This window comes from Salmo salar, chromosome 10, assembly GCF_965601325.2.
Source record: "Salmo salar chromosome 10, fSalSal1, whole genome shotgun sequence".
Lineage (NCBI taxonomy): Eukaryota > Metazoa > Chordata > Actinopteri > Salmoniformes > Salmonidae > Salmo > Salmo salar.
This window is the reverse complement of record NC_138300.1, coordinates 105,627,626-105,641,263: the sequence shown is the minus strand read 5'-3', so window position 1 is coordinate 105,641,263 and position 13,638 is coordinate 105,627,626. Positions and strand designations below refer to the sequence as shown.

At 45.1% G+C, this 13,638-nt stretch overlaps 1 protein-coding gene across 5 annotated transcripts in view; it reads right to left on the bottom strand.

Annotated features, from left to right (window-relative positions):
• The window catches only part of LOC106561392 (homeodomain-interacting protein kinase 2), a 143,295-nt gene that overhangs the window by 7,839 nt on the left and 121,818 nt on the right, over positions 1–13,638 (bottom strand). Inside the window, exons 8-14 of one of the 5 annotated variants that reach the window (XM_014125322.3) lie at positions 9,286–9,508; positions 8,535–8,656; positions 4,978–5,108; positions 3,795–3,986; positions 1,922–2,260; positions 1,137–1,408; positions 662–837 (exon numbers count right to left, since the gene is read on the bottom strand). In XM_014125322.3, the coding sequence (XP_013980797.1) occupies positions 662–837; positions 1,137–1,408; positions 1,922–2,260; positions 3,795–3,986; positions 4,978–5,108; positions 8,535–8,656; positions 9,286–9,508 (1,455 nt within the window). The remainder of the gene's footprint in view (positions 1–661; positions 838–1,136; positions 1,409–1,921; positions 2,261–3,794; positions 3,987–4,977; positions 5,109–8,534; positions 8,657–9,285; positions 9,509–13,638) is intronic. The other 4 variants (XM_082957319.1, XM_082957320.1, XM_014125326.3 and 1 more) reach the window with 4 other exon arrangements.

Below are 13,638 nucleotides of genomic sequence, written 5' to 3'. Positions count from 1 at the left end.
TTCTCTTTCTCTCCCTCTCTCCCTCCCATGCTGGAGGACCTGATCCCTAGGACAATGCCTCAGGACTACCTGGCCTGATTACTCCTGGCTGTCCCCAGTCCACCTAGTCATTCCGCTGCTCCCGTTTCAACTGTTCTGCCTGTGGCTATGGAACCCTGACGTGTTCAACAGACGTGCTACCTTGTCCCGGACCTGCTGTTTTTGACTCTCTCTCTCTCTACTGCACTTAATGTCTCGATCTCTGAATGCTCGGCTATGGAAAGCCAACTGACATTTACTCCTGAGGTACTGACCTGTTGCACTCTCAACAAACACTGCGATTATTATTTGGCCCTGCTGGTCATGTATGAACCTTTGAACATCTTGAAGAACAATCTGACCTTAATGGCCATTTACTCTTATAATCTCCACATGGCACAGCCAGAAGAGGACTGGCCACCCCTCAGAGCCTGGTTCCTCTCTAGGTTTCTTCCTAGGTTCCTGCCTTTCTAGGGAGTTTTTCCTAGCTACTGTGCTTCTACATCTGTATTGCTTGCGGTTTGTGGTTTTAGGCTGGGTGTCTGTACAGCACTTTGTGACATCTGCTGATGTAAAAAGGGCTTTATAAATACATGTGATTGATTGATTGATAATGATATAAATAATTTAGATGGGTCCTTACTTGGCTCTCTCTCCATACCTGGCTGAGATTGAGAGGCTGCTGCTGCTGGAAGGGGTTTGGCCCCGAGCGCTGCTGTCGGTAAGCCACGCCCCCCGACAGGTGGTTGTTGCCAGACACCATGCCCGCGCCATTGGAGGTTTTGAACTTGTACGCCGAATTCTGATGATTCATTGCATCTGCAGAGTAAAGGGAACAAGGTCAAAAGGTCAATCCAGGTCAAGAAAATAACATATGAGTACAGTATAAACACAAAGAAAAAAAACATGTGGAACCGAGGTAGCAACAGTAACCAATGGGGCAGGGCTTAGCGAAGGTTCATTTGTAGTACCAACAACAATAATAATGGATACATTTGTAAAAAAAATTTTCAAAAAACAATAATAGTATTTCCTATACTCTAGAAGAAAGACTATCAACCATCCCTCCCTGTCTGTGTGGTCTCTGTAGCTCCCTGTGTAGATATCTGTGTAGGTACCTGTGTAGATATCTGTGTAGGTACCTGGCATCAGGCGCTCACACTCGCTCAGCACCTCGCTGGACTGGCTCTTCAGAGGGGGGATGATGATGGAGCGAAGGTTGTTTCTGTTGCTGTAGTTGTCCAGCAGGGTGGTCTTGGAGTCATGGTAGCCATTGTTGTTGGGCTGCCTGGACTCTACTGCATAGGGACTGTTGTTACTGGATGAGTCAGAGTCGGGGGAGTCGTGTACTGTGACACAGCTGATGACGTTCTTCCTCTGCTTGAATGAGCTGCAAGGAGGAGGATCACTTTTTAGTAATGGTACATATAGTATTGGTCAGCCTACTAACCTTCTGACCAATGTTGGTGTATAATAGCTACTGTAAATTGGACAGTGCAGTTAGATTAACAAGAATTTAAGCTTTCAGCCGATATAAGACACTTATATGTACATAAATGTTTAAGATCCATAATATTTATGATTATTTATTTGAATTGCACGCCCTCCAGTTTCACCAGAAGTTAGCGGGCAGGACCCCTAGCCCTAAGAAGATATAGTAATGGTCAGCCTACTAACCTTCTGATCAATGTTGGTGTTGATTCCATAATAAATAGTGAATTCAGATCAAGCCACAAAAAAATGCCCTTATGCCAATCATGTCCACTCCTATTATAAACGAAACCCAGCTCTTTCAGTAATGAAACTAAACATGCACTAAACATGGCCTCCTGTCATGTATTTAACCCTGGCACCCAGATCCCTGCCTGCGTGTCATGTCTGGCCCAAAATGGCTGACCTGTACCTAGTATGGTTGGTGTTGCTATTCTTGTGATCATCCTCCTCGTCCGTGTCACTGCTGATGGTGATGATGCTGACGGCAGGGCTGGGCGTATCAGGGATGATGATGGTCTGACGCTGCCCGTTGTGGTGCTGATGGTGGTCCCTTGTGGTGCTGGAGGCCTGCTCTGCCTCGCCCCGTCCCCACCCTCCACAGCCCAGGGGGGGTCCGCAGCTGGAGCCGGAGGAAGGGCCGTTGTTCTGAAGCACAGCACAACGTGGAGGGGTGTTCTCCTTCAGCCGCTTGGAGCGCTGTGGTGATTGTACCGCCTGGGAGGAGGACACCTCGTACGCAGACACGTTCCTGACGGGAGAGAGATGAGAGGGGGATGAGGTGGCACCTACCACTACAACCTAATACTAGGTGGCACCTACCACTACAACCTAATACTAGGTGGCACCTACCACTACAACCTAATACTAGGTGGCACCTACCACTACAACCTAATACTAGGTGGCACCTACCACTACAACCTAATACTAGGTGGCACCTACCACTACAACCTAATACTAAGTGGCACCTACCACTACAACCTAATACTAGGTGGCACCTACCACTACAACCTAATACTAGGTGGCACCTACCACTACAACCTAATACTAGGTGGCACCTACCACTACAACCTAATACTAGGTGGCACCTACCACTACAACCTAATACTAGGTGGCACCTACCACTACAACCTAATACTAGGTGGCACCTACCACTACAACCTAATACTAAGTGGCACCTACCACTACAACCTAATACTAGGTGGCACCTACCACTACAACCTAATACTAGGTGGCACCTACCACTACAACCTAATACTAGGTGGCACCTACCACTACAACCTAATACTAAGTGGCACCTACCACTACAACCTAATACTAGGTGGCACCTACCACTACAACCTAATACTAGGTGGCACCTACCACTACAACCTAATACTAGGTGGCACCTACCACTACAACATAATACTAGGTGGCACCTACCACTACAACCTAATACTAGGTGGCACCTACCACTACAACCTAATACTAGGTGGCACCTACCACTACAACCTAATACTAGGTGGCACCTACCACTACAACCTAATACTAGGTGGCACCTACTACTACAACCTAATACTAGGTGGCACCTACCACTACAACCTAATACTAGGTGGCACCTACTACTACAACCTAATACTAGGTGACACCTACTACTACAACCTAGTTGTGTAGGAGGTCCTAGTTGTTTAGGAGGTCCTAGTTGTGTAGGAGGTCCTAGTTGTTTAGGAGGTCCTAGTTGTGTGCGAGATCCTAGTTGTTTAGGAGGTCCTAGTTGTGTAGGAGGTCTTGGTTGTTTAGGAGGTCCTAGTTGTTTAGGAGGTCCTAGTTGTTTATGAGGTCCTAGTTGTATAGCAGGTCCTAGTTGTTTAGGAGGTCCTAGTTGTGTGTGGGATCCTAGTTGTTTAGGAAGTCCTAGTTGTTTAGGAGGTCCTGGTTGTGTAGGAGGTCCTAGTTGTGTAGGAGGTCCTAGTTGTTTAGGAGGTCCTAGTTGTTTAGGAGGTCCTAGTTGTATAGGAGGTCCTAGTTGTGTAGTAGGTCCTGGTTGTGTAGGAGGTCCTAGTTGTGTAGGAGGTCCTAGATGTGTAGGAGGTCTTAGTTGTGTAGGAGGTCCTAGTTGTGTAGGAGGTCCTAGTTGTGTAGGAGGTCCTAGTTGTGTAGGAGGTCCTAGTTGTGTAGGAGGTCTTAGTTGTTTAGGAGGTCCTAGTTGTTTAGGAGGTTCTAGTTGTGTAGGAGGTCCTAGTTGTGTAGGAGGTCCTAGTTGTGTAGGAGGTCCTAGTTGTGTAGGAGGTCCTAGTTGTGCTTACCTGGTAGTCATCTGATGCTGCTTGTTCTTTTTGGAAGAGGAGTTGTTGTTATTGTTTGACGGTTGCCTCATCACATGGGCCACGCCCACATTGAGAGGCTGGTTGTGGTTGGATGGGAGGGTGACGTGGCCAGCCAGCAGTGCCGGCTGTTGCATGATGGGATTGTAATGGCCGCCGTGTGGGTGAGAATTCCTGGAACACAACAGAATGCCCCATCACTACACTGAACCTGTATTTTATATTATTATATCTGGAGAAACACCGTCATTGTGACCTTGCCCCATTTTCATGTCTAACTACATATCTATAACTGCACATGAGTACATACTGCTTCACATATGGGACTAGAGTTGGGTGGGTGGCAGCAGTCACCGCGTGAGACATAGGGGAGCAAAATGAGAGCGAGGGGAATAAAGAGAGCGGGAGCGAGGGCAGCTGACACCAGCAGCTGTAGAGGGATAGTTCTGCAGAGGAAGTGCGACACTTTCCCAATCATCTTTGTGGGGACGAGAGAGAGAGAGAGAGAGAGAGAGAGGGAGAGAGAGAGAGAGAGAGAGAGACCACCCTGTCCTTTGACGGACACTACTAAATTAACCTGCATGCAGACACACACACACACTCATATACCTGCATCCAGCTTACCTTCCTACAGGCCCCATCCATCTAACATATCATCATTGTGACACGCCGTGCCTGGGATGATGTCCTTACATACATCTCATCCCTCTAAAGTAAATGTGCTCTTATAAAAACCCCGCTGTTCACTTCTAGACTGTGATTCATGGCAGCCCTCTGAGTGCCTGTCACAAGGCAATGCTCTTCTGTCAATCAGGACACTGCTGTGCTGATCCTCTCTTAACTTTGTAAACATCCAAACCTCCCCATGTTATCCAGGCCTTTATACACAATTGGACAATGAAACTAGCCTGGAATGTTAAGTAATACACTCTGTTAATCATGGTGAAACGGAGCATATCAAATTGGTTTGCAGGCTACAATGAAACGGATGCACCTTTGCCATTTGGCTTCACATATAGCTAGATATTCCAGGCTTATACTGTACAACGTTGGTACGTTTGACCAAGTCTAATCTTTAATGTCTACTCTGGTCCTATAGGATTTGATTTGTTATGGTAGTGCTTATAAGACTCTGGTTACATAAGGAGGAGAGCATGTTCCTTACCTCCAGTTAGCCAGGGGCTGGGAGGCCGTCATGGAGTCAGGGATGACGGTGGCGTGCTGGACTGAGGTGTGGGTGAGCTGCTGCCAGGCAGGGGGGAGGAGGATCTGCTGGGTGCCATTGGGCCAGGCCTGCTGAGGGGAGAGAAAAAGAGCAAACGGGGAGAAGAGGTCAGTCACAGAATTAAATACAACACTATTTATATTGTATTGTATTTCTATTGTATCTCTATGGGATCAGCTGTCACCTAAGAACCTTGCATGTCAATTATGCAAAGTATACTTTAATGTAGACAAAGAATGCTACCTAAATAAAAAGGTGTTGTTTTTGTATCTCTCATTGTTTTAATTCCAGAGATGAAGGCATGGGGGAACAAGGGGAAATAATTGAAAGTGTAACAAAAGTTAAGAAATCCTTGTAAAAACACAAAACAGCCAATGAATTGCAGGTACAAGCAGAACAACTGGCCAGTGTTACAATAGGCTAGTTAAACAAAGCCAGCTGAACGATCTGGCCTTGTCAGCAGCACACATCAACAGAGCGCAGATAACCCAGCAAACCAATATTGGTTCTGTGAATGTTTCCAGAACATTTGTGAGATCGAGGCAAATGTTCTCATAATACAAAAACTATCCAGTCGTGAATGTTTGTATAAAACATTCGCCTGATGATGCAAGAATATTCCTAGAACACATTTAATCTGTTCTTTAAATGTTCCCAGAATGTTTCATTAGGTTGTGGGAACAGTCTGGTGGGAACATTGTGGGGGAATCACCAAAGATATGTGCGGATAATTCTACAATGTTTCTTTTAGGTTGCAAAAAAACATTGTTACAAGAATGTTCCCAGAACCCATTTTGTCTTTTTTTAAGGTTCCCAAAATGTTTCTTTAGGTTGTGGGAACATTGTGGAATTTTCTTGGAGTGTTTTTGGGATGTTATCATCCTAATGTTAGATAAAACTCTAACTAGAACTTAGTGGGAATCTTAGCTAATGTTCTGGGAATGTTCCCAGTTCACTGGGAAGACTTTGGATGTGCAGTAAAGATATGTTGCCTCTCCCCTCCTGGTCCCTGTGCTGATGTGTTTGGCATTATCCAAATCAGCTCCGATTTTAATTAAATTTACATCGAGGCCCATTCAGGGCTGCTGTGAAAGGAGCTGCTTTGTATTGCTGGTGCAGAATGCAGGGAGTTGGCAGACATAATATGCCCCGAGTCAGAGATGGGTCTGTGTGTGTGTGTGTGTGTGTGTGTGTGTGTGTGTGTGTGTGTGTGTGTGTATGTGTGCACATGAACATGTGTGTGTGTGTGTGTGTGTGTGTGTGTGTGTGTGTGTGTGTGTGTGTGTGTGTGTGTGTGTGTGTGTGTGTGTGTGTGTGTGTGGTGTGTGTGTGTGTGTGTGTGTGTGTGTGTGTTTGCAGCCCTAATAGTTTAATGCAGCTCTATTGATTAGCACTTTAATGTGGGGTACAATTAATTTTTCCTTTAAATAGTGTTTGCATATTCTATTTACTTCGGCAGCGTCAGTATATTGCAGTACATAGCACAGCACACACAGAAGACAAAGCACTCCATCTTAGGCCTACATCTGCGCTGGGCTCATACAGAGTGCAAAGCCTACATATCACAATGTTTTACAATGTGCCTGTTATACTCTACTGATATAAAACGCTTGTAGGGTTTAACAGTGTATGACCGCTAGCATGTGGGAGTGGAATTGTTTTGTCTGAGGTACGTTGGGAGAGAGAATTAACTTAAAATAAAAACAGTCAATGTGTGAAGAGGGAGGGAGGCATCTTTAGGTCAACAAAACAAGACCGGGATGTGGATTGATAAAGGACACAGGCACAGCCAATAGAAAGGCATGCAAACTGGCCAATAGAAGACAACCTAAGCCACTTACAGACTCCCTTTACATCTCCCATGGTTATATTCACATCTCAGGTCTTTTTATCAACACGCCAAAACCATTAAGAGCCACCAATACTTCCATCTCCTCCTCTCCTCCATCTATCTCTCCAAACATCCTGCTCCATCCTGGCACTCTGCATTCCTCTGTCGCCGGACGTCTGTGTTGTGTAATCGGCCTGTCTGCTCTGAAATGGTAAACAGGTTAGCAGCCCTTTTTCTTTTCTTCTCAGGACCCATTGCCCCAGCAATCAGAGGCGCTATCTTGCTCCCCACCGCCAACCTCTTCTCCCCGGGTGAAAACCCTTTGTCACCTCGGGGCTCTGAAAGCCCTGGCTCTCACTCCCCAATTGTTTCCAAATGTTCTGCATTCCTGCTCCAGATAAAGGTCTTGCCTTGCTGCCTGGCTGGCGGGACTGGCTTACTGGGGCCCTCCTCCACACCCAGCCCCACCCAGCCCCACCTCTGCTCTACAGACGCCTAGGTCGAGGGTGGGCTGCGGCTGCAGAGAGGCCTGGAGGCTAAAGCCCCAAACACCCAAGCAGAGGGAATGAAGGATTCAGATCCTCTACATCCATTTATTGGGTGTACTGCTGCTCTGGATAAACCACATGCTCGACTACATCATCCCTGTGTTTAATATGTGTGCAGCGTGACAGAGGATTTTCTTTAATGAATCAAATCTGCCAGGATACAGTATGTCAGTAGACCATGACACAGTAATAGGATGATACTTGCACAATATACTCTTTGGTTCATGAACTGTAACATTTTCATTATATTGGCTTGTTCCACCATCATACCTTTACTTGGGGCTTTGCACTGTATCATAATTAATATACTGTGAACTATTTTGTGAATTCTTCTGTTGAGACAGTTTTTCCTGAAGTACTGCATTTATGCTATACAGTGCATGCTACAAGGCACAGGGTAACCTTGTAGCCGAGCAAACCCCTCAAACCCCTCCAAGCCTTTCCAAATCTGTCCCTCTCCTCTGAGGCCTATAATTTCAGAGCGCCTGACTTGGAAGCAGCCCTGAAGCTAATCACCATTTGGTATCTGACAGATTAGTCTTCCACACAGTTCAGAGAGCCTCGCTAGCTGCCTACTGCATGATTAACTATAGATAAGGGAAGCCTTCTGACACCTGGGACTTTACAGGGATATTAAAGCTCTTATGGACATTTCTAGAAACCAGAGGGAGAGGTGTCCTACTACTCTACAACTCTACTTTAATGCTCAACTATACTGGAGGAATAATGCATGGCTATGTTTTTTCAAGGAGGGAGAAGGACAATGGAACCATGGTTTAACTCACTCAGTCAAAACAAGTGCCTGCAGGGGCAGAAGGATCACAAGAACACCCTGATTGACTCCCTGCCTTGATCAAAGGCTAGCCTGTTATAGAAAAGATACAGAGGTCCGACCTTTTCCAAAGTAGCTTCCATGACCAAATCATACAAAATACCCTGTTAGTCATAGCCATATGTGTGTTTAGGTATGAATGTCTCCCAGTAAATACAATAGGTTCTGTGTATTGTGATCCAGCAAAACAAAGATGAGATATCATTATGAGTTCAGGAGATGCAAATAAAAGACTATATGTGGGCCCCCTATCTCCATGACGACGGACTGAGTCACTACTTCCTACCTGTGTCAACAGGCCTGGCTGAATCTGCAGGGGCTGGGTGCCGGGGGCCTGCGTCACTATGGGAACGGCGTTATCCATCCGCACAGAGTAGCCCGTGTGTTTGGACGGGGAGGCCTGCATACCTGAGAACACACACAACACAGAGGTCAACAACAACAACACAGAGGAGGTCAACAACAATAACACAGAGGAGGTCAACAACAATAACACAGAGGAGGTCAACAACAACAACACTATGCGCCACACAAAAAAAGAGAAACAATGACGGCACAATTGTTATAGAAAAAAAACATTTTAAACTAGTTGTTTGATATCTCAAACACAGTCAGTGGAAGGGGGGTCAGTGGAAGGCTTACAGTCATTGTAGTGCAGTTCCAGCTCACAGCTTCATAAGCGCTTCTCTCATCAGGAGAAAACTGAACTCGCTGGTGCCAGCCAGTGCTGATCTACTCTACTGAAACTGACTGAGCCTTAGACCTGACTATAGAAAGGCCTATAGGTGCTCTTTTTAATGAATTAATTTAGCATTTATGTATACAGGTGATCCCGTTGCAATCTGTTATCTTTCTGATATTTTTTCAAAGTAAATCTGTTCCAAGATGGCATGAAATAATCACTCATTACAGACGCCTTACCACTGATACAGGATCAGATATTTGTTCACCCCCAATGGTTAAGGGATAGAGTAATCTGATCCTAGATCTGTGGCCTTGTTACACAGCATACACTGTGTTAGTCTAAAGCCTCTTACCTTGGAAGCCAGGTGGGCAGACGATGAGGGCCTGCTGGAAGGGGTCAGGCCGGGCAGCACAGAGCTGAGGGGCCACAGGATGCAGGGGCATGCTCCTCTGTGCCACGGCAGCCATGGAGGCCGCTGAGGGCTGGTAGAGTGCAGATCGGTAGTTTAATATGGAGACATCGGGGTTGCCAAGGGAAAGGGTGGTACTGGTGGTGGAGGGAGCCAGGTTGGTGGCCTAAAGGAATGACGAGATCAAAACTTAAAGCCATAAGGAGATGTTCAGTGGTGGTGGTAAGGTCACGAGGGTTGTTGGGGGACGGGATAGAATCATTAATCAGAAAATAACATTGTCAGTCATTGTTTTGTTTTTTAACCCCTTTATTCCCCAACTTCATGGTATCCAATTGGTAGTTACAGTCTTGTCTTATCGCTGCAACTCCCATACAGACTCGGGAGAGGCGAAGGTCGAGAGCCGTGCGTCCTCCGAAACACAACCCTGCCAAGCCATACTGCTTCTTAACACAATGCCCACTTAACCCGGAAGCCAGCCACACTAATGTGTCGGAGGAAACACCGTACACCTGGCGACTGTGTCAGCGTGCACTGCGCCCGGCCCGTCACAGGAGTCGTTAGTGCGCGATGGGACAAGGACATCCCTGCCGGCCAAACCCTCCCCTAACCCGGATGACGCTGGGCCAATTGTGCACCATCCCATGGGTCTCCCGGTCGTGACCGGCTGAGACAGAGCCTGGACTCGAACCCAGAATCTCTAGTGGCACAGCTAGCACTGTGATGCAGTGCCTTAGACCACTGAGCCACTCGGGAGGCCGGGCAGTCATTTTTTGATGTGTAAGATGTTTATATGGAACATTCAGAATAAATTCAAATTGAGGACAAAATTAGGCCATTGTAATTTCCTTCAGAACATTATAAATATTAGTGTCATACTTCTCAGAATAGGTCCAACAGCTTTAATGTAGTGAAGATACTGCATTTCAGTGAATAGAGTGAGAGACTGAGTTTAAGGGAGAATGTGATGGAAAGACAGAGAAAAGTGCTGATCAACGCTACAACTTTGCTGAATAGTCAACAATCAATGTTCAAATTCAATTCAATTAACAAGCTATCAATTCAAGGAGCTATAATGACATAAACAGTACATTGAGCCACAGGGGCTCAATTTGTCCATACTGCACATATACAGTGTTAGAGCCGCTACATGTATGCATGTCAGTATAGATTCTGTCTATATGTATTTTGTACACAGCTAAATATCCAGTGCTGATCTAGGACCGCAGTGGAGAAGGTGAAAAGCTTCAAGTTCCTCTGTGTACACATCACTGACGATCTGAAATGGTCCACCCACACAGACAGTGTTGTGAAGAAGGCGCAACAGCGCCTCTTTAATCTCAGGAGGCTGAATAAATTTGGCTTGGCCCTTAAGACCCTCACAAACTTTTACAGATGCACAATTGAGAGTATCCTGTCGGGCTGTATCACCGCCTGGTACAGCAACTGCACTTCCCGCAACCGAGGGCTCTCCAGAGGGTAGTGAGGTCTGCACAATGCATTACCGGGGGCACACTGCCTGCCCTCCAGGACACCTACAGCACCTGATGTCACAGGAAGGCCAAAAAGATCATCAAGGACATCAACCACCCGATCCACTGCCTGTTTACCCCGCTATCATCCAGAAGGCAAGGTCAGTACAGGTGCATCAAAGTTGGGACCAAGAGACTGAACAACAGTTTCTAGCCGGCTACCACCCGGTTACTCAACCCTGCACCTTAGAGGCTGCTGCCCCATATACATAGACATGGAATCACTGGTCACTTTAATAATGGAACACTGGTCACTTTAATAATGTTTACATACTGCTTTACTCATTTCATACAGTTGAAGTTGGAAGTTTACATACACCTTAGCCAAATACATTTAAACTCAGCTTTTCACAATTTCTGACATTTAATCCTAGTAACAATTCACTGTCTTAGGTCAGTTAGGATCACCACTTTATTTTAAGAATGTGAAATGTCAGAATAATAGTAGAAAGAATGATTTATTTCAGCTTTTATTTCTTTCATCACATTCCCAGTGGGTCAGAAGTTTACATACACTTAATTAGTATTTGGTAGCATTGCCTTTACATTTTTTAACTGGGTCAAACGTTTCAGGTAGCCTTCCACAAGCTTCCCACAATAAGTTGGGTGAATTTTGGCCCATTCATCCTGACAGGGCTGGTGTAACTGAGTCAGGTTTGTAGGCCTCTTTGCTCGCACACGCTTTTTCAGTTCTGCCCACAAATTTTCTATGGGATTGAGGTCAGGGCTTTGTGACGGCCACTCCAATATCTTGACTTTGTTGTCCTTAAGCCATTTTGCCACAACTTTGGAAGTATGCTTGGGGTCATTGTCCATTTGGAAGACCCATTTGCGACCAAGCTTTAACTTCCTGACTGATGTCTTGAGATGTTGCTTCAATATATCCACATCATTTTCCTACCTCATGATGCAATCTATTTTGTGAAGTGCAACAGTCCCTCCTGCAGAAAAGCATCCCTACAACATGATGCTGCCACCCCCGTGCTTCACGGTTGCTCTTCGGCTTGCAAGCCTCCCCCTTTCTCCTCCAAACATAACGATGGTCATTATGGCCAAACAGTTCTATTGTTGTTTCCTCAGACGAGAGGACAATTCTCCAAAAAGTACGATCTTTGTCTCCATGTGCAGTTGCAAACCGTAGTCTGGCTTTTTTAATGGCGGTTTTGGAGCGGTGGCTTCTTCCTTGCTGAGCAGCCTTTCAGGTTATGTTGATATAGGACTCGTTTTACTGTGGATATAGATTCTTTTGTACCTGTTTCCTCTAGCATCTTCACAAGGTCCTTTGCTGTTGTTCTGGGATTTATTTGCACTTTTCACACCAAAGTATGTTAATCTTTAGGAGACAGAACGTGTCTCCTTCCTGAGCGGTATGATGGCTGCGTGGTCCCATGGTGTTTATACTTGCGTACTATTGTTTGTACAGATGAACGTGGTACCTTCAGGCGATTGGAAATTGCTCCCAAGAATGAACCAGACTTGTGGAGGTCTGCAATTATTTTTCTGAGGTCTTGGCTGATTTATTTAGATTTTCCCATGATGTCAAGCAAAGAGGCACTGAATTTGAAGATAGGCCTTGAAATACATCCACAGGTACACCTCCAATTGACTCAAATTATGTCAATTAGCCTATCAGAAGCTTCTAAAGCCATGACTTCATTTTCTGGAATTTTCCAAGCAGTTTAAAGGCACAGTCAACTTAGTGTATGTAAACTTCTGACCCACTGGAATTGTGATACAGGAAATTATAAGTGAAATAATCTGTCTGTAAACAATTGTTGGAAAAATGACTTGTGTCATGCAAAAAGAAGATGTCCTAACTGACTTGCCAAAACTATAGTTTGTTAACAGGAAATGACTGGAGTGGTTGAAAAACGACTTTTAATGACTCCAACCTAAATGTATGCAAACTTCCGACTTCAACTGTATGTATATACTGTATATTATTCTACTGTATTTTAGTCAATGCCACTCCGACATTGCTCGTCCTAATATTGATATATTTCTTAACGCCATTATTTTACTTTAGATTTGTGTGTATTGTTATGATTTGTTAGATATTATTGCACTGTTGGGGCTAGGAATACAAGCATTTCACTACACCCGCAATATCATCTGCTAAATGTGTGTATGTGACCAATAAAATTTGACTTGATTTGACCAGGTCCTCCCTGTCCACATAATCTTATTCCTTATGACATAAAATACAAAACTGATCCCAGATCAACACTCTCAGACTCTTTGTGAATATTGGCCCTGGTAAGGTTAGATGAAAGGGTGATATGGAGACGAGTGACAGCGATCCTTTTCCCTCCAGTGTCTTTCTCGTAGCTACACAACAATATGTCTCAACGCACCCAAATCATCCTGGACCCAGTACTCAAGACAAGCAATTATCTCTGAGAAGGGTCAACATAGAGAGAGGCTTCCAAAGTGAAAGAATCATGCTTATGAAATGCTCTTAAAATTGAAATGTTGCTTAACAGTTTAATAATGAGTAGTTACGGGGCAAACCGACATTTTGTCTCTCGGTTTCACTATATTGACTCCACATCGCTATCCTTATTTAGCAGCCATAATTCTAAGGTGTCAGGCACTTGAAATATAAGTTGTAAAACCCTGGGCTGTATTTATTAGGGTAAATCATTGCAAACTAATATTCTTGTTGGATAAGTTTAGGTAGTCCCTCCCTGTTTCAGTCTGTTTTTCTTCCATTTGATGCCTCAAGAATACTACCCTGGACATGGGGAGACCATCAATGAGGCCT